A 20,718-nucleotide genomic window follows, 5' to 3' on the forward strand; every position below is an offset into this window, starting at 1 on the left:
ATTCGTCGAGATTTATTTGAATTATTATGAGTTTACTTGGATCCCATTCTAAAGATTGAATAACGCAAAATGTAAAATCATAAAAATAAAAAGGTAATATAGTGTAATGGACTGGCTGCCATAAAAAAGCCATAGTGCTCCCTATTCAATCCCGAGCAACATCGGGTCTTCCTGCTAGCTTATAATAAAGTCTATTATACGAATGTAAAATGCAAGCAAGAACAGATATTCCTAAGATGTGATCATTTAATTTGCGCGTTATACAATGAAAATATGAATTGAAACTGAAGCGTGACAAGCGAAACATAAACGTAACAGACCAACTGATGGGATCTTTATAAAGGCGTCTAAAAATCTATTTCACTTACCCTCATGACAAGATCACATTTGGTCACGGGTTCAATCTCAATCTTGGCATTTATGTTGATCATGGCAGAGTCTTCAGAGGCACCATTCATTTTGGTAACTGTTTTTGCATCGTAAGAGAATTCGTAGACGGTTCCAGTTTGGTAATTGAATTTGGTGTTGTCTGAAATTTAAAATCAATCAACGGTGTAGATTTTCAATCTGTTGTTTTTGCAAGATCTTTAATGCATATTAAATCAGAATTTCTCTAAAAAAATCTCTGGTGATTTCTGGTTAAATTTTTTGCTGTTTTCTTTACAATGGACGATAAATATTTGAGATGATTATAAACATAAAGTTAGCTTACTGGATTTTCAAAGTCAGATTCAATTAGCATTTAATTTGATTTCCTAGCTAATCTTCATTTGTTATTGTTGTACCGTGTTATTAACAATATTAGAACGTACTTTACTTTAAAAATATTTAATCTGCCTATATTTTTATATAATCACCTGAAAATAAAAATATCAGCAAAAGAATATATTATTTAAACCGAGGATCTCTCCGTTGTAAGTTAAAAATGTTCAAGCAAATAAAAATCAAAATGATTTATCAGCATCATAAGTACGGTTGAGTTAATACTTCTTGTATATGTATATGTATATGTATATACATAATAAAGTCGTATTCTTGTCTGAATGGCTGTTCCCAAAATATTTTTGGTGTAGGGAAATATGCACTAAACATTTTTCTATAATTATCAGAAAAGAGCTATAATGGTTATAATGGAATATCGTTTCTTCTTACCGGAACATGTCAAAGCACATGCTTTTTCTTCGTTTGCCGCGAGTTTATAAACTGGACCTGAAAATAATAATAAAAATAATAATAATTATGACTTTTCCATGACTTCTTTTTACACTGATATCATTTCTTTTATTAACTGTATCTATGAAAAATAAGATCGAACTTTAAAGGTATAGTCTAGGCATACTTTTATATCCTTGCGTTAACAACTGAGAAATGATGCTTCCAACAACCAATGGCACCAACAACCAATAGCATTATTCTGTACTAACTCAATGTTTGAGAGGCAGAGGAGAGTAGTAATTCAACACTCGGACATCTATGTATCTCATAGAGAAATCAAGTACTATCCCCAAGAAGGGGCCCATTTGATTCTCGAGAACTTACTGAAGTAAAATGAAAAGAAAAATAATTTAGAAAGGATTTGAGTGCCTTTTAGATAATAGAGAATTTAAATGCATAGTAGACATTGGCCTCGAATGTCTAAGATTTCTCTGACACAAAAATACTTTTCTTTACAAATAAACCCTGACCAAACATTCAAAGTAAAACAGTATTCGAAGTCCAAATACAATTCTATCATTGTGACTTCTCCACACTGGCTCATACGAGGAACAATGCCCCCACCCCCAGTAATGTTGTTTTAAATAACAACACTTAGCTGGATACTCCACCAGAGTAAGTGGATTCCTGTCCTAAAATCGGGTATAACCAACAGACCTAAGAAAGATATAGTATAACATAGTTAACAGTTCAATTGAGGAGAGAAAAATAATGTTTTTCTCTTCTCAAATATTATGAGAAGTAAAGAAAAACTTTAATGTAACACTCGGATATCTATATATCTATCTATATATCTATAAAAATGAAAATGTCTGTGTGTGTGTGTGTGTGTGTGTGTCTGTCTGTCTGTCTGTCTGTGTACATTTCCCTACGCAATAACTCTGTCAATTTTCAGTCTACAGACTCGAAATTGATATACAGGGAAAATCTTTGTAATCCGTTTTCGGACAGAAATTTGGCTGTTAAGAGGTCAAAGTTCAAGGATTTGACCTTTGACAACTCTATCAAACTCCTCCGCCAATTTTGGGTCTAAACACTTGAAATTTTAGATATAGGTTCCTTGGACATGGATCTAACTTAATAACTTGATTTTAGCCTAAAACAATAAATGTTAAGGGGTCATAATAGGGGTCAAAGTTAAAAATAAATTGATCTCTGCGGTCTCTACCAAATTACTCAAACACTTTCTGGTCTAAACATTTGAAATTTTACATAAAGGGTATTCAGAGATAGGGCAAGCTTTTTAATCGATTTGGGTCGAAAATTTGAGCTAAATATGTATAAATGTTTGTAGGTATGTTTGCATGTCTGCCTAAAACTTTCGACAGAGGCGACGGATTTTACCAAGATAAGTATCGTTTTGAAGCTCGACCCTTCAGACGACAAATACCGAAAAATTGGTTAAAAACATTACTTTTTTCATCCTCAACAGGGCACTTTTCAACAGGGATGGTTCGCTTTTTTCGCCGATATTTTTAAAAGTCATCCCCTCTTTGCGATTGTCTAGCCTTAAATTAAACCTACGTCACTTCTGGTTTGCCAGTGGTCGTAACAGCAAAGACGTCACGTTTTTTCCCGTTCTTTTCCTCCTTCGTGGTACGGGTTCGAGCTTGCCTTCCTACTACCACTTTTTTTTTTTTTTGCTTAACACACACCTCCAAACACCCATGCTAGTCTCATATAAAGATCAAGTATTAGTCCCAGGAAGGGACACTTTGATTTCTGCTAACTTACACTGAAGTAAAATAAAGATAAAATGATCTAAATATGTAGAAGATATTTATAAAAAAGTTTAATTGTTCACTCCATATTACAGACAAAAATAACTAAGGGAAACATGAATTAACACTTTCACACGGCTATTTCTGGTGAAGTGAGAACAATCTATCATCAGGATTAATTAAGGAATCAGTTAAAAATTCCAGCTAGGTTTCCGATTTGGCAAAGCGAACATTGCAATCCGTTCAAAACTCAATTAAGGTATTCAGACTTTCAATATAAAATCATAATTATCATGTTGGTGTATTATAAAATGATATCTTCATGTTGATTTAACATAATATTATTCATGTACTGTTTTGAAACGCTTTTATGAAAAATAAAGACCAACAGTAAAATTAACTTTTATTATTTAATTTGAAAACAAACAGTGGAAACCAACGTTTACAAAAATAAAATTGAAGAAGTCAATTCTGGAGTGGTTTTGCGATTAAAACCTTGAAAAATTAAAATGTGTAAACATAATAATTTAAAAATTTCCTGAAAAAATCTTTAATGCAACTATATAGTTTCATTAGAATTACTGAGTTTAATTATACTGTAACTGAACTCTACGAATAAATTGTTTAAAATATATATTGCCACTTGATTTTTTTATGGCTGGTAAGTAAATCATTACCGATACTTAAAGAGAGAAATATAATCATTTCACTGATATTAGCGTTATATAGGCATATGGCCTATATACAATTTCGACAGACAATCAATGTATAATTATGTATATATATGAAGACTGTTTTATACGGTTCTTAATTATTTTTAAAAGTTGATATGACTAAAAACTGACACAAAATTGTTTTACCTTTTCAAAAAAGGTAAAACAACCTTTAATTATTTTTCTTATTAGTTCAACGAAGGTTGGGGTTGATTTGTCAGCATATTCAACAAATAATAATTTAAATCTAGTTGAGTTTAATTGTTCCAGTTGCAACTGTCTCCTTGCTTCTTCACAATAGATAAATATTTTGTGCCAAGGAAAGTGTTCGTAACTTAAACAACGTAATTTCACTTTTGAGCTTCAAACTATCAAAATAATGCCAAAACAACAGATAATATTAATTGTAAAAGTACTTAATTATTACACTTTTTGCTGAAAAAAATACAATTATTTTTATCAGAGCTAATATATTTTCGATTGTTTTTGTAATGTTATTCCGGACTTAGATTTAATGTTGGGGTTAATGAAGAGTTATTTCTTCAAAAGTTAATATTTTTCTTTAAGTTAAAACAAACTATTAAGTTATCAATCTATTTTTAATATGCACGCTAATCTACCAAACAAAAATGAAGGAAACAATGTGTATGCGAAGATGACAGTGATTATGAATATTACCATGTTTAAAATAATTTCATAATATGGTCCTGAGAATTTTTTCTGTTTATATATCGTCCAGATAAATTTTCTAATGCAATTAATTATTTCAATGATTTATCTTAAAAAAAAGCAAATATCCAATTTTGAGCTGCCAGTGACTAAATACAAATTTAAAATTTAAAAGGAAAGATAAAATTTTATTTAAAACGTTTCTGTATTTTAATGAATATTTTTGCTTTTTTAAATTAAATTTTAAAATGAAGAGTTTTCTCAAAAAATGTTAAGGTATGATTATTTAGTAAAATGTTAATTGCAACAGATAGTATTGACATTGACAATGAAACTTTGTCTAGACCGAATGACTATGCATGCATTATAATAGTTGTTTTCAATTATTATCGAAAATAAAGTGTAAAGAATATATCTTAAGACTTGTTATTTATTAGAATAATCTTTATTATGAAATGCTAAAATTTGTTTCTCTGAGAACTATATATTTATACATCGACAAGTACCTATTTACATAGATTCGATACGTGTATGTATGTACATGAATTAGTTTATGTTTGAAATACAGAATATCCTTTTTTCTTGAAAGTAATTAGACTTTTGTCAAAACAGTTATTCTTTGGAAAGACAGGAATTTTAAGCAAATTATAAACAATGTAACTTGTACTCAGTTACAACATTGCTGCGCCATACAATTTCATTCATTGTGAGATTTACGTATCATAAGGCAAACTGGTGTGAACATTGCAATTTCTCTAGAATAGAGAATATAAATCAAATGATTAGGTTCTGAATCAGTGTTCAGGATCCTATTAGTGAATGTCTGTGCTCTTGAGAAATCCTTATTAAGCCAAAGTTTCATGGCGCACGAAATAGCATTCCTTATGTTTACATGGCATCAAGCGATATTTCTAGTAATGCGTTATGTCATACACAGCTAAAATAACTGCGTTTCAATAAGACGCCATGAGTCTGTAAATATGATTTTTTTTTTCTTTCTTACACGTGGTCCGGTGGTAAAATCCGCTAGTGGCGCCAAAGTTAATAGTTCTGTTTTCCCTACCAAAACTGTGTTACTACCTTGATTAGGACAGAGGATCGCACGTGCTATTATGTTAAACTTTAAATATATAATGCAACTTAGATCATAGATTAAAGTATATAGCAAATCTCATTTTGAAAGAAAATGAAATGCATCAAGTTATGTGTACATCTGTTTTGCAAGTGAAATTTAAAAAGGCACAAGTTTAACAATAAAATAATATTATGATTACTTCATTATTCAATAATATATGCACGGTTTCTACAACGGTTGAAACTATTGATGACCATTATAAGAAAGATTAAATAAAACCCAATTTTGACAGGTTAGGACTACACCTATGGCAACAAAAAGAAAACACAAAAATGAGCACTAAAAGATTAGAAAATATGATTCTATTTTCTGAACGGATCATGATGTAAACATTCTGAGAGGAGATTAAACTAAATGTCAACTTACCAGCATTTGCCAGTACCAGCAGGGCAGCACAAAATGTCACTGTTGTGAAGCCCATATTGTCCAGCCTGTGTGTGGACTGACGATGCAAGGTAGATTGCAGCATTTTATAGCTGATCAGGACAATACTTGGTCAAAAGTCACGGCCCATATAATGACTATATCAATTGCAAAATGATTGCAATTGTTCCTATTAATACACTTGACTCAATTCTTTTTTTAGTTCGTCACATAACCAAACTTTGTTTACCAAATCCATGTTATCAGTTAAAGTGTATACTAATCAGTGACGCCCGCTCTCAACTCTAACCCCACCTTTCATCTTGTAGGCTGATTACGGAAAATGGTAAACTAGACCTGGTCATTGCAATCGGGATTATCTCACACGGTAGAGATTATCTCCATTTTTGGAACTCTTTAATTTATAGATAACATTTCCTAGTTACCTAATGTGTATTAGTCATTATCAACAGAATGTGAAGCCTCTTTTGAATTTTCGTATTGCCATCTTATTTGAAATTATTCTGTATACAACAGTATGAAACAAAAATGCCATTGCAGCGATTCGAAACCAAATTTTCAAAATGTTTATGAATGTTGGACTCACTGGCAAGTACTTTGGAAAATATAACACATCACGCCATAAGTCCCAGACCTACTGTATAATTTTTTTTTTTATTACATTTTCACCCCAAATAAGGCACATTGCCACTTTGGTGTAGGGGCTACTATCAGGGACAACAACTACTGGGGTACTATGTTGGGATTTGGGCAGCAAGATGTCGGTTCACGTTACACTTGAACTTCTGCATGTCAGTACAGTTGGGGAAGCAGTGGCCTGAAATGGAATTCCAGAGTCTAGCGGTTCTGGGGAAGAAACTACTGGAGTAGAAAGATCTTTTACATCTAGGGATCTCTACTGTGTGGGGGTGGGATTTAGCTGTCTGTCGGGTTTGTCAAGGGTGTCTACGTCATGGGGGCACAAGTGTCTGCAGTTCGCCAGAGCATTCATCATTAAAATACTTGTAGAACAGACAGAGGGATGCAACATTATGTCGATGGGACAGAGGCTGAAGCTTAGATGCCAGTTCAGGGCCTATCAGATTTGCGACTCTCTTTTGAACCTTGTCTAGGAGCGAGAGACTAGTAGCAGATGCACCAGCCCAAATGTGACAGCAATACTCCATACATGGGCGAACAGTGGCCTTATAGAGGTACAGAATACTTTCCGGTGTTAAAAGTTTACAGTGAGGATGTCTGCTGTGGAACAGCCCTGGCAACGCTTTCAATGTAATTGTTCCAACTCATGTTTCCTGTGAATGTTAGGTCAAGCAGTTTGAAATATGTACTCTCAGATAAAGAGTCACTGGCCATTGCTATTGGTGGCAGAGAAGGTTTCTTGTAATTATTGAAGGAAACCAGTTTAGTCTTGGCAGCATTGAATGTGACCATCCATTTATGTCCCTATTCAACTACAGATTGGAGGTCATCCTCTAGTGTTTTTGCCATTTCTTTAGATATATGTTAATTTGTTTTACTGTCATGCCTGTTATAGAGTGTGGTGTCATCAGCATATATACCCATCTTAGAGGCAATTTTGTCGGGGAGGTCATTAATGAATATTAGGAACAATAGCGGTCCAAGGATAGACCCCTGAGGCACTCCCGCATTTATATCATATTGTTTAGAAGTACGACTGTCGAGGACAACCTGGATTTTTCTCTTATCTAAGAAGGATTTAATTATGTTAAGTATTCTACCAGTGATACCGTATGATCTAATTTTCCTGAGGAGACCCTCATGCCACACCCTGTCAAAAGCCTTAGATATATCTAGAGCTACCGCTCTGCCTTCCCCTGCTTTGTCCAACGAATGGTATATACGTTCAAAGATTACAGTGAGGATGTCTGCTGTGGAACGGGCTTGTCTAAATCCATATTGTTTGTCAGTCAGAAGTTTAGCATCTGTAAGGTGATGGACTAGAGCATGGTTAATTAAGGTCTCAAATATTTTGGCGAAAAGTGGGAGGAGGCTAATGGGGTGATAATTAGATGGGTCAGTTCTTTCACCAGAATTCTTGAATACTGGTACCACAGAAGCAGTTTTCCAACAGTCCGGAAAGCAAGATTCATTAAGGTATTTGTTGTAGAGTTTGGAGAGAACTGGAGCTACTTCGGCTGAGCACTTTTTTAATAGCACAGCTGGGATGAGATCAGGTCCACATGCTTTTGAAGTGTCCAGGTTTTTATGATAGCATGCACCTGAGCAGTGGTGATTTTTGGATCATCTAGCGTGGCGTCTGTCCGCAAAGGGAAGTCAGGCAAGGGGTGGTTGGAAGGGTCCAGTGTGGAGTTTGAGGCAAACCGACTGGCAAGCATATTAGTCTTGTTGGTTGCTGAGCAAACAACCTCGTGATTGTTGGTTAGTGGGAGAATTGTTGATTGCCCATTATTTACTACACTGTTGTAGATTTTCCAGAAGTCACGCGTTCCTAATTTCTGTGCTTCTATGCGTTTTTAGTGGTTTCCGTAAATTCTCTCTTAGCTGTCGCTATTTCTTTCTTAACGTTACTTCTAGCTTCTATATACTTTTGTCTGTTTGAACTGGATTTATGTCGGTTAAACCTGTGGTATGCATGCTGCTTTTGAGCAATGACAGTTGCACAAGTAGAAGTAAACCATTGGGGAGAGTGGGGCTTGCTATAAAATTTCCACATGGGAACATGTGCTTCAATTGCCGTTTTGAACCATTCAGTGGTCTCATTTGCGCACTGTTCAGCAGGAAGAGAAAAAATATTTTCCCATGGGGCATCTCTGATAAGATCTCTGATGGCTTCTCAGTCAGCCTTTTTTATAATATCTCGTTGTTTTGAGCACTGGCTCTTCAGTTTTGGGTCTAGAGTTTAGGGCGATTTCGACCATTATCACTGCATGATCAGCATTCCTGAGTGGGCTGTCAGCATTTGTTATACAATACTCGGGAATTGTGGTCAGAAACAGATCTAGAAGTGATGCATGTTCTTGTTGGTCAGGGAAACGTGTTGGAAAAGTAACCATTTGTGATAGGGAGTGAGATATAGCAAAGTTATGTGTTGTGCTGCCCACTGCATCTGTGTAAGTAGAGAATCCAAGCTACTTTTTGTGGTGGATATTAAAGTCACCAAATATATGTACTTGTGCGCTAGTGTTGAGGGAGAATGCTGTATCTATGCTGTCAGAGACTTTGTTGATTACGGTGCAGTCCTGGGTCAAGGGAGAGCGGTAGAGAAAGTAAAAGTAGCTAATGTTATGTTGTATGTTTAGTCTAAAGCACATAAAGGCTTGATCGTCCGATTCTAGGTTTGTTCCTCTAGTCAAGGGGAGGGTGTTACGAATGTAGACCCCAAGTCCGTGTATATGTCTGTCAGAGTCCTTACGACAGAGTGGGAGATAGCCAGGCATGTTAAAGTAGTTAGAAGGTATGGAGGAGTGTAGGTTAGTCTCACTTAGTGCTAAGATATCTGGGGTGTTTGTTAGGAGAAATGCTTTGACATCATTTAAATTAGTTCTAAGCCCACGGATGTTCGTAAATGCAAGCCTCAAGGGAGAAGACAGGTTGGTTTTGTTTGAGTTTGGGCCTGGTTTTAGAGTAATTTTTTTTTTATTGTACTGTCATTTTTTTTTTTTTTAGAGTTTTAGTTTACGTAAGGGATGCTGAACAAATGGTTATGCAGAATACCAGACATGCAACACAAGCAGACCATCAGTTGTCCTGCCATCTACTAGGATTGTGGCCTCGGTTAGCCCACCGGGATGAGTGCAGGGTCCCTTTCCATGCACGACATGGCACTACAAACAACCCAATATTATACAACTGTTGATGGAGCAGCCACTCTAAGCGCTACCAAATAGTTAGGGCACCTGTACTACCAGTCGGGAACAGCAGCCAGGAACTGTCTATCCGGTACCCTCAACTCATCAGACGATGGCCAACCCAATCTACATGTACTGGCATTATGGCATTCAAGCACTTCCAAGTGCCCAGTTTAGGGGATGGGATGTGTCGGGATTGAGGAAAACGGCGTTCATTGCCCTAGTCAGGAAACAAGATCGACCACTGAAGCTCTGTCGACTCCCTGTGATTCGACCTCTACGCCTAGCTAATAAGCAAAGAAGGTGTATGGAAGCTGGGCGATAGACAATGCCTATCTAATAGCATCACTATTAAAACATCCATATAATTTTTATGAATTACGACCCTTAAAATAGCACATATCAAAAATTTGAATCCAATCAGATTATTATTTTACAAATTACAATTATGTAAGTGTAAAATTAAAAAAAAAAACATTGAAAAAAAATCTGAATTTCATATGTTGATAAAATATTGTTTTTTTTTTGTGAGAAAATGCTGTTCAAGCAAAATTGACTTTATAAAAGTTATACAAACTCTATTCTGTCAATACCAACGGCTAAGGTATGATATGCTGATTATAAACGCAGTCGTACAAACCCAAATGATGTTATACGATTAAGTCGTCCAAATTCAACAGTTGTTCCGGAAATCATGCATTTGAAGGAAGAAATCGTTACAAATGAAGACAATAAATGTCTTCTTTAACAGAAACAAGGCATCATCTTACAAGTCGATCGCAACAATTACAAAACTACATGAACTGCATTTCAATTTTTTCTGCACCTAATATATTCTCCAGATCTACTCTACAGTGATTACTGGCTGCTTTTTACAGACCTCAAAAGAATGTTCCAGGTAGAGTGATTTAACTCAAATGAGGAAATTCTACAGAAAAGAGCGAATTTTTAGAGAAGCATTTAAATGTATCACCCTATAAAGATACTATATCAGAGAGTATGTTGATGAATAAACCGAATTTTGCCTAAAGGTTGTTGTTTATTAATTAGGATTGGGACTTATTGAGCAACTAACGGGCGTGAGTTGTGGTAGTGTAGTAAAGGTGGGAATAAAAAGCAGCCCCGTGTAGGGAGGGAGAGACAACAGGGTGGAGAGAGGTGTTAAAAAAAGTAGTAGTAGGCTGGAACCCGTTACGTGAAGGAAATAAAAAAATGAAAATGATAGAGAGAGGTGGGATCGAACTCAAAAACGTAGGGTATTTAGTTTTCCTCGCTAACCATTAGGCTAAAGAGGATAGTAAATATGATTTGGTAATTAACTTAAGAATCATAGGAGTCGCCATGCATGCACACAAGTAAATGTTGCTTTTAAACCTGGCCAGGGGCTAATTAAGCTTCCCACTTTTTGTTGCTTTATTTATTTGCTTCCCCACGAAAGCAAATTAGATTCAAGGTCGTTTTTATTGTGGGGGAAAACCAGCTCCCTCACAAAAGGGGGCATTCTGGCAGTATCCAAATAAATAGTAATTGTCTCAATATGAAGGGTTTCCCCTACATTGACCGAAGACCAATTAACCTAAGTGAAGCATCAATCCTGGCCCGAAGGGCAAGAATGCTTTGTTGCGTTTTCAAACCGTTTCATTTTATACAAAAAAGCCAAACAAACACCTGGGACAATGGTACGGTGGGAATTTTGCTTAACTCGATAAAAAAAAAGGAAAGAGAGCATGTCCGTTTGTGAATGCGATATATTAAGATTTGGGAAATATACAAAAACTTCTTGCGGAATCCAACCGATGCGAGAACCCAGATTTGAAAAGCTTTTGGTGGACATACACAAACGCTTGTGCCCATTTTACTTTTTATATATTAGACTAGCAGAGTGGTATTAGGCAGGCAGGCTTGAACCATCACACAAAGGCGAAAAAGAAAGTGAAAGAAAACCTGACATCTTACCACTATGCCATGATGCAAGCAGAAGTGTAAAGCATTCAAATTTAGTGATGTCAACCATTATGCCATAGTGGACAGCGAAATGAATGAACTAGTTTTCCCCACGATGCTGGGGAAAACCAGCTTTCCTCAAAAAGGAGAACTCTAACAGTGTCCAAATGAATAGCTATTGTCTGATATGAAAGGTTTTCCCTACATTGATCAAAGCTAACTGCCTTCAAGACGTCCTGGCCCAGAAGGCCAGGCGGTCGACTTCATTTTGATTAGTTTCACTTTATTTATATGAAAAAGACAAACAAACACTGGAAACCAGGGATTTTTTTAGAACTTGATCAACTAAAAGATAGAGACAATGTCCGTTTGCAAATCAGAGTTGTTACGATCTAGGAAAAATAAGGAAAGTTCTCCAAAATAGTAACCTTGTCGAGAATCCCCACGAAAAAAGCCTTTCGTGGACATACAGAAATGTGCACGCTCATTTTGTCTTCTATAATATAAAAGGCAAAATAAGCGCGTGCGTTTTTGTATATCCTAGAAAGGCTTTTTTTGCCAGGCTTCTCAACGAGGTAATTATTTTGGAGAACTTTCCTTATACTCCTTAGATTATAATATCTCTGATCCGAAAATGGATATTGTCGCTATCTTTATTTTGATTGAGTTTTAAAAAAATCCCTGGTTTCCGGTGTTTGTTTGTCTTTCTCGTATAAATAAAGTGAAAACTAATTGAAGCAAACTGCAGCACCTGGCCTTTGGGCCAAGATGTAGTATCTGTTCTCCCAGCTGCCCCATTTTGATTCTCCAAGACACCTGCCACTGGGCTCTTGAGCTAGGTTTAAAGCGCTTAACTTTTGTTACTTTGACTTACTAACCTTGGTTAGTGAAACCGACCCCCTTTTTTTTTGGGGGGGGGGGGAGGTCAGGACCCCCTTTTTGCTCCCCTCACGACCGACGCCATTGTTTGGTAGTTTGGACCCAAAACCGATCCCTTTTTTGGGAGTTTGGTGTTTTCGGGACTGACAACACTTTCTTTGGTAGACGTGACCTGGTCGGGTTAGCTTTAGTCTTTGTTTTTTGGGTACTTCTTTTCCTCCTCCCCTCTGAGGTTGAAATGGTCTATTTTCTCCACACTTAATTGCTTGAGCAGCACTCTGACCTGCAAAGTCCAAAAACTTTGTCTTTCTTCGCTGCTCTCCCAGTGGATTGAGCAGACCAGGACCACTTTTTTCACTTCCTTGGGGTTGTTTGTGGGAAGGGTGTCGTGGGTTGGGGGTTTGGTTCGTTTCTGCTCCCCTCTCTGGGCAGAGATGTCTATCCCCTCTCTCTCTTAATTGCGATGCGGCACTCTGACCCACTAGCACCCACTGCGTCTTCCTTCTCTGCTCTCCCCGTCACGGAGATCTGAGCTGCTAACCCCGACGTCCCGCAAGGGGAAATCACACACACTTTCTCACTTCTGATCCAAAAAATAAACCCCTCCTATCACCAAACCCCCAACACCCGACACGCTCACCCCCACTTTCTCCTCCCCTACTCCTCCACCCTCTGCCAAAGAGAAGCTAACCTCAACCACAACAGTCTGCACGGAACAGACAAAAAGAATCCCCTTCCTACCAGGAGGAAGGATATGTGAAACGGACCTTCTGCAAATTACACCGGAGGTTAAAGGCCAGCAGAAGGTCCGCTACAACCAGCTGAAGAACTTTATATATGTCGGTCGCGAGAATGTTACCACTCCAACCAAATTTAAGGACGTTCCCTTGTTGACCACATTTGTTAGGGTCAACAAGGATTATAGGACTGAGGCCCACTGGGCTATGATAGGAGCCGTGAAGGATGCAATCCCAGGCCAGCAGCTTGTGGATATGGAGCATCCTTCGCTAAATAACTTATTTTTCAAGTGTGAGGGCAGAGTCCCTGTATATATTCACCCCTCCTTCTACAGGGCTTTGAAATTAACTTTCTCCCTGGACGTGGGAAGAGTAGCCAAGGATGGATTACCCTCATCGGATTTACTTACCGGAAGCCTGGAACAGGCCTGCCACGCCCTCACCCCCGAGGATTTCAGGCCCGTGTGTGACACTGAATAAGATAGGTGATCATGTCTTTAAACTTGGCTACTTTTAATGTGAGGGGCCTCAAATGTTGAAGCAAAGTCACGCACATGCTGAGAGATCTGGTGTCCCTCAAGGTAGATATTGCCGCTATACAGGAGACCCACTTTATTTGTGATGGTGAATGTTAGGTACTGGTGAGCAACTACGATGTTTACTCAGCATATGGCAATATCTACAGTCGTGGAATCTCCTTGCTAGTAAATCGCACCCTATTAGCGTCAGTGAATGTTGTTCACGTGGACGGAGACGGGCGGGCGATTGTCGGCGATGTTGCCATTAATAGCAGTGTGTTTCGGATAGTCGCCGTTTACGCACCTCACTTTACTGTGGAGAGGGCTTCCTTCTTTTGACGGGTGGAGGGTTTTCTAGATGATCCAGAGAAGGCAGTCCTAATGGGTGATTGGAATGCAATCCTTGATCCCAAAATAGATAAGGTCGGTTGGGACTAGCGGGGTGGTATAATGTGACAGGAGTCTGTCTGACTTGATGGCCTCATGCACCTGGTTGACAGATTTCGCCTGGATCACCCGGGGGCGGGAGATGTGGATGTGGCATGCCAGTGTGCCTTCCCATCCGAGTACTTACTTGGATCGGATGTTAGTTAGAAGAGGCGATGTAGACTTCCTATCTTGCTCCACGTTCCACTTTTTAGGACAGTCTGACCATAAACTAGTTATGGATCGTTTGAACTTGAGCTCTAGGCCTTAACTGGCCGGATACTGGAAGTTCAACAGCACTTTGTTGGAGCTGTAGGACTACAGGTTGAAGGTTATAGAGTTAATCCAGTGGGCTTTAGTGGGGGCGGTTACTGGGAGTAAGTGGTGGGTTAGTCTCAAAGCTAAGATTAGACGTTTCTCGGTCCAGTACAGCCTACGCTTTGTGCTAGATAAGGCTAAGGCCAAGAAGCGTATAGAGAATAGGCTGACCTGGGTGGTGGAGAGGAGGGCCCCCTAGAGATAGCACTAGCTTAACAAGACCTCAACCACTTGACTAGCGAGTGGTAAGAGAGCCAGATAGTTAGGGCTAGGTTAATAAAAATCTTTAACGAGGCTGTTAACGTATATGCTGTTGAGCGTAAGGCTGCTCTAAGGTGCGGCTCGGACGGGTACATTCGAAAAGTAAATAACCTGGAAGGGTACGCCCTCGTTTCGACATGGGAGATCTGCGAGGGGTTTCGGGAGCATCTATCGGAGCACTTCACTCAACTACTCAGACTCAGGGTCAATGAGTTTGGCAGCTATTTGGCCGACTCGCCCCAGCTCATGGTGGCTTGAGCGGCTAGCTGTGATGGTCTTGTCACAGAACATGAGATCATTACTGCGTTGAAGCAGGTCGGCTGCAACAAGTCCCCGGGGCTTGATGGTCTACCCTACGAATTCTACTTGAGGCTGTCGCCCATGTTGGTCCCTATTCTTAAGGATATGTTCAACCATTGGTTTGTTCAGGGTTCCATCCCTGGGCAGGTGACCAAGAGAGTGATCACATTGCTGAGGAAAGGTCAACGGCATGATAGAGAGGAAGATTTAGACGGTTTCAGGCCCTTGACTTTGCTAAACACAGAGTTAAAGATTTTGGCCAAGGTTCTTGTGAATCGTTTGCAGGTTGCCATCACTGACTTGATCGAACCAGACCAGAACTATGCTGTGAAGGGGAGATCGATTCAGGACAATCTTCATTTGATCCGCATGATCATAGAGGGGACAGAAGACGATGCCGAGGCCGCGCTGATCAGTTTGGATCAATCCAAGACTTTCGATAGGGTGGACCATCAGTTCCTGAGATCTATGCTAGAGGCCACCGATTTTAATCCAGACTTTCGCAAGTGGATCTTTGTACTGTATGACAGGCCAACAGTAGCAATGTAGAATGACGGTCATTCGCCGTCTCACAGTCGGTGCGACAGGGTTGCCCACTGTCGCCTCTTTTGTACATCCTGGCATTGGAACCCCTCCTTCGCAAGTTAAGGGACAAGGCGACTACACCAGTCTTGTGTGGGATAGGTCTCCCTGGAGGTACACGAGCCAGAGTTTCCACATTTGCCGATGACGTCACCGTGTTTGTGTCTTGCCCCACGGGCATTCAAGTGGTCACCAAGGTGCTCACTCGATATGAAGAAGTTACAGGGGCCGTCTTCAATCGCAGTAAGTCAGTGGGTCTGCGGTTAGGTGCCTGGACCGGAGTAAATTTGCTTTCGGGCATCTTCAGTTGGACCGACGGCCCAGTCCGGATCCTCGGTGTGTGGTTCGGACCAGGTGTCCAGCTGAAGAAAAACTGGTCGGAGGTCGAGACCAAGGTTGAATCATCTATCAAGGCTTGGGTTCGAAGGAGATTGTCCTTGAAAGGTCGGGCGGAGGCATGTGCTACATAGATCTTTCCACATCCTTTACCGTCTGTCTGTACTTCCTCTCCCTACAGAATGACGAATCAGCTTACCTCGACTCACTCTTGTGGAACGAGGGTAAGCATTATTTTTGCAGAAAGGTCTGTGTTCAAAATCCAAGTGAGGTTTGGGACTTCCCGATCTCCTGTGTCACAAGCAGGTTGGCTTCTTGAGCTGTTCACTGTACGTAGACGTTCCATGGGTCACTGCGGTTGGAAACTCATTTTCCAATCTCATATCTGGCCCCTCGGTCTCCGCCGAGCTTCGACTGAAGGGGGGGACAAAAATTCTGCGGCGAATGCTGGTCTGCACTTAGAGCGTTGCTGGAGACCAGTGTCCTCGAACAGTCTAGGAACAGGCTTTATTGGGAGCTAGTGGGGCGTAGCACAAAGGAACTGCTAGTGAAGTGGATGGGGATGTCGTTAGAGAAGGTCTGCTCCCAGGCTTAAGACTCAACTAGGATACGTCAATGAGGTAATGGCTCGCATCGATGTCAAGCGCCTGTTTGAACTTGACGAGTCATATTTTGTGGAGAACATTGATCCGCCGTTGCCTAGGGAGAAAAGAATGATTTTTCTGGCGATCCTAGCAGTAGCAAGAATGGTCATATGGATCACACGCCTCAAGCGAGTCCATGAAGGGACATCTGTTCCGGATTGGGATCTGATCATTTACTTTAAACATCAACTTAGAGTAAAGATCAGATGCGATTGGAAGAGGTTGCCTCGAGTGGTATTTGACAGGAGGTGGGTGCATGACACTAGCTTGCGCATCTGACGAGGCACCAAATTTGAATTTGTGTTACCACCATAAGCATGGCACATGCAGTACTGGGTCCTACGGAACCCATCCTGCTAGGTTAGCAATAGAAAATTAAAGAAACTCTTGACTGGTGGTACAAATGAGATCCTGTCCCGTGTTTGTTTTGGCCCTAGAGAACCTTCCGAGGCTACCCTACCATTACCCCCTCCCCTCTTTTTGGTTTTGTTACCCCTGGTAAACCCTAACTCGGAGGTCGGCTTCTACCCCCCCCCCCCCTCCCACCGTTTTGTTTTTTGATGCTTTATTTATTTTTTCCCCCAATACCCGATAAGAATCCACCCCAATCCCCACTAGGGATCTCCCCACTTGTTTTCGGTGCCCCGGAAAACAGTAGGTGATCTAACTACTTAGATTAGCTCAGAGAGGGACCTTACTAATAATGCACTAGACAATTTTATCTGAAGATTTTTTCTAGGTTGTTTTCCCCACTCCCCCAACACGAACTATTTGTTACCAAATTAAAGAACTTTTATTTTTCCAGTGAATTGAACTTTTTTGTATACACACACACACACACACACACACACACACACACACACACACACACACAAAGAAATTGTGAATATATGCTTTTTGCAAAAACGCTGGGGATTATTAGTTAGTTTAGATTCCACAGAGAGAGTGAGGTATTGTGATAAATGTTGCCAGTCAAGAGTAAGTCGTCAAAGACTCCATATTTACTTTAGTTACAAAAACCCTGCAACACTCCCCCCTCCAGATCTTATATGGGGAGTGTTGCAGGGTCTTTGTAACTAAAGTAATATATGGAGTCTTTGACGACTTACTCTTGATTGGCAACATTTATTTGACCTATTAGTGTCTAATGACCAGTATTCATAACTCTTCAATAAATTAACGCCAGACTGCAAGCAGATAGCGATGAAATTGAGCCAGTATCCACTTGACAACAAAACATTTATAAAATCAATAAATACGAAAATGCTTAGCGAAAGTAATTGTCTTAGTATGAAGGCTTTCCCCTACATTGACCCAGGCCCAATTACAGAACAGATACTACCTGGCCGGAAGGCCAGACACCAGGCGTTTTATTTATTTGCTTCACCACAAAAGCAAATTAGACACAAGGTCGTTTTTTAATGTGGCAGAAAACCAGCTCCCCTAAAAAGGGGGCCTTCTGGCAGTGTCCAAACAAGTAGCAATTGTCTTGATATGAAGGGTTTCCCTCACATTGACCGAGGCCAAATTGGCTTTAAAAAGTAATTGTCTGGTATCAAGGGTTTCCCTCACATTGACCGAGGCCAAATTGGCTTTAAACATTGACCAAAACTTAATTACCTAAGTGTCGTGAAGCATCAGAACAGAAACTACACTTTGAGCTATGAAATCTTTTATTCACATGTAAAATATACAAAATACAAAAAACAAATGAACAAAAAATTTAGGCACAAGGCCAACTCAAAAAAGGTAGGGAGGGGCTAGTGACGTTGGTTGGTCAATCTCGTCTCTTTGAGACTTAAACAAAAAAGATTTCTCTTAGCTAGCATCTTTTACCGTGTTTAGTCTTTCGTAATGTGTGTGTGTGTGTGGTGGGGGGTTATTCCTACTTAAACCCAATAAAAAAAAATTTATTTACATGAAAAGATAATAATAAAAATATTTCATTTGTGTCGAGGGTGTGGGGAAGAAAAAATAAGTGTGGTTAGTAAGACCCTTCCTACCCCTTCTAAACTGATAGACCGCCCGTTTCACTCTGGTTTGTAAAGGAACCAGGGTTTCGTGGGCAGTCTCGAAGTGGCGGGGGGGTGTCCTCTATATGGGAAGAAAAAGATAGAGGAAACAGAAAAAATTGTTAGATGAGGGGTTGGGGAATGTTAGTGTTGGATTTCTCCTGCAATATGGGTGGAATTTCGAGGGGGGGGAGAAAAGGTTGTGGTTTAGGAGGGGAGTCTTGGAAGCTTTCTAATGGAGGGGCGTTTACTCGGCTAGCTAAGAGGCTAGAAAAAGTTAGACTGTAAGAGGGGTCCAACGGACACTGGATCCGGGCGGGCCACACCACACCACACCACACCTAGGTGGGGGACATGTATTCAAATTTGGCCCCTTTGCGTACACACAGACTTGCTATGTGTATTCATCTTCTTTCTAAAACCGCGCAATGCAGCCTTCTTCTATCACATCTAATCTTCACCCATAGTTGGTGCTTAAAGAAAGCAATCAGATCCTGATCAAAAAAGACAGCAGTCGCGACGTCCAAATTACCATTCTCACCACAGCCAGGATTGCAATATAGACCATTTGTCATTCCTGGTCCCGTAATCCTGGTACAGTAATCAGGCGAGGATGCTTGGGGTTGAAGCGAGCCGTCACCTCATTGACATACAACCAGTACCGGTGGAGTTTGTGGCAATCAAAGAAAGTGTGATCAGCCGTCTCTTGGGCTGTTGTTCCACAACAGGGACAAAAAGGTGACTCCGAAAAGCCGGAACTGCATTATATGTTGTTGAGGGGAAGTCCATTTCAGGCTACTCGCCAGATCAGAGAAAACTCTGAATTATTTAGATGACTGAAACCTGGCGCCCAACTCCGCTCAGAGCGGATCTCACTCTGCTGCCAACCCAAACGATTCGACAGGATCTTGGCCCAAATCTTCAACTCTGTGTTTAGCAGAGTTATGGGCTTGTAGTCATCTAATTCTTCCCCACCATGCCTGTTAGCTTTCCTCAGCAATGTGATCCCTCTTGGTGATTTGCCCTGAGATGGGTCCCTGAGCAAACCAATGGTTGAACACATCTGTCAGAAGAGGCAGAAACATGGGCGGCAGCTTTGAATACAGTTTGTATAGCAGACCATCGAGTCCCAGCGATCTGTCACAGCTGACCTGCTTCAGTGCAGTAAAGACCTCTCACTCCATCACCCGGCCCTCGCAATTAACTGCATCGAGGCAGAGAGAATCGGCCAAATAGTTGCTAAACTCATGAACTGGAAGATCGGGCTGCTGTGTAAAACGCTCCTCAAAATGTTCTCGAAACTTCTTGCAGATCTCCCAAGTCAATTCCAAGGTGCATCCATTCGGATGTCTGACTTTTGCAATCTACTTGTCTGAGCCACGCCTAGAAATCTCACAACATGCGTCAACGTTTCTAAGCCTAGCTCTGACTACTTGACCTTCGTAACGCCACGGCCACTGAGATATAGAAGGTCTGCTAACTGAAAAATGCCTGCAGGCAATGTAGGTAAGATTTGTCAAACTGTCACTGTTGATACTAAATGGGGCATTTTTAAAAAGAGCATTAAAACATGTTAAGAAAGAAAAGAAAGAAACCTGATTCGATTAATAACGAAACTGAACTTTATTTAATATAAAATATAAATATTATCTATGTAAAATTACGTAATTTTAAAGCAATATACAATCTAATACTGATTAAACTGAATTGTTAATTTAGGGAACAAACAATTAAAGAAACATAAAACAGAAACAATTCTTGGCCTTCCGGACAAGATCACAATGTGATATCTGTTCTGATGTTACCATTCACCTTTTCTGTCCTTGGCCGGTGGATGAGAAAGCCTTCATGATTGAGACAATTTTATTTTTTTTCCTATCCAGAGTACCTCTTATTGGAGAGCTGGATTTTCCCGACAAGATTATATGTTGAAATATTTAAATAACTATTACTTTTAATACAGTAATTATATTTAAAGTTTTGGTTTTCTGTTCTTTTATGTCCATTTTTTCCCATGTTTTTCATCAAAATGTGTAGTGTATTTTTATCAGTTACATTGAAAGCATTGTTATGTTAAGTTATTAGCGGGCGTCC

General features: G+C 39.7%; 2 protein-coding genes across 2 annotated transcripts in view; one reads left to right on the top strand and one right to left on the bottom strand.

Annotated features, from left to right (window-relative positions):
* Positions 1-5,877, bottom strand: part of LOC145301257 (uncharacterized) — a 61,937-nt gene extending 56,060 nt beyond the window's left edge. The window contains exons 1-3 of the mRNA XM_080144561.1: positions 5,820-5,877; positions 1,153-1,209; positions 369-529 (exon numbers count right to left, since the gene is read on the bottom strand). Coding sequence (XP_080000687.1) covers positions 369-529; positions 1,153-1,209; positions 5,820-5,874 — 273 coding nt within the window. The 5' untranslated portion in view covers positions 5,875-5,877. The remainder of the gene's footprint in view (positions 1-368; positions 530-1,152; positions 1,210-5,819) is intronic.
* LOC145301289 (uncharacterized) overlaps positions 1-20,718 on the top strand; it is a 539,758-nt gene that overhangs the window by 161,522 nt on the left and 357,518 nt on the right. The gene's annotated exons all lie outside the window — the stretch shown is intronic.

Source organism: Euprymna scolopes, chromosome 2, assembly GCF_053919585.1.
Source record: "Euprymna scolopes isolate OS-2025 chromosome 2, ASM5391958v1, whole genome shotgun sequence".
Lineage (NCBI taxonomy): Eukaryota > Metazoa > Mollusca > Cephalopoda > Sepiida > Sepiolidae > Euprymna > Euprymna scolopes.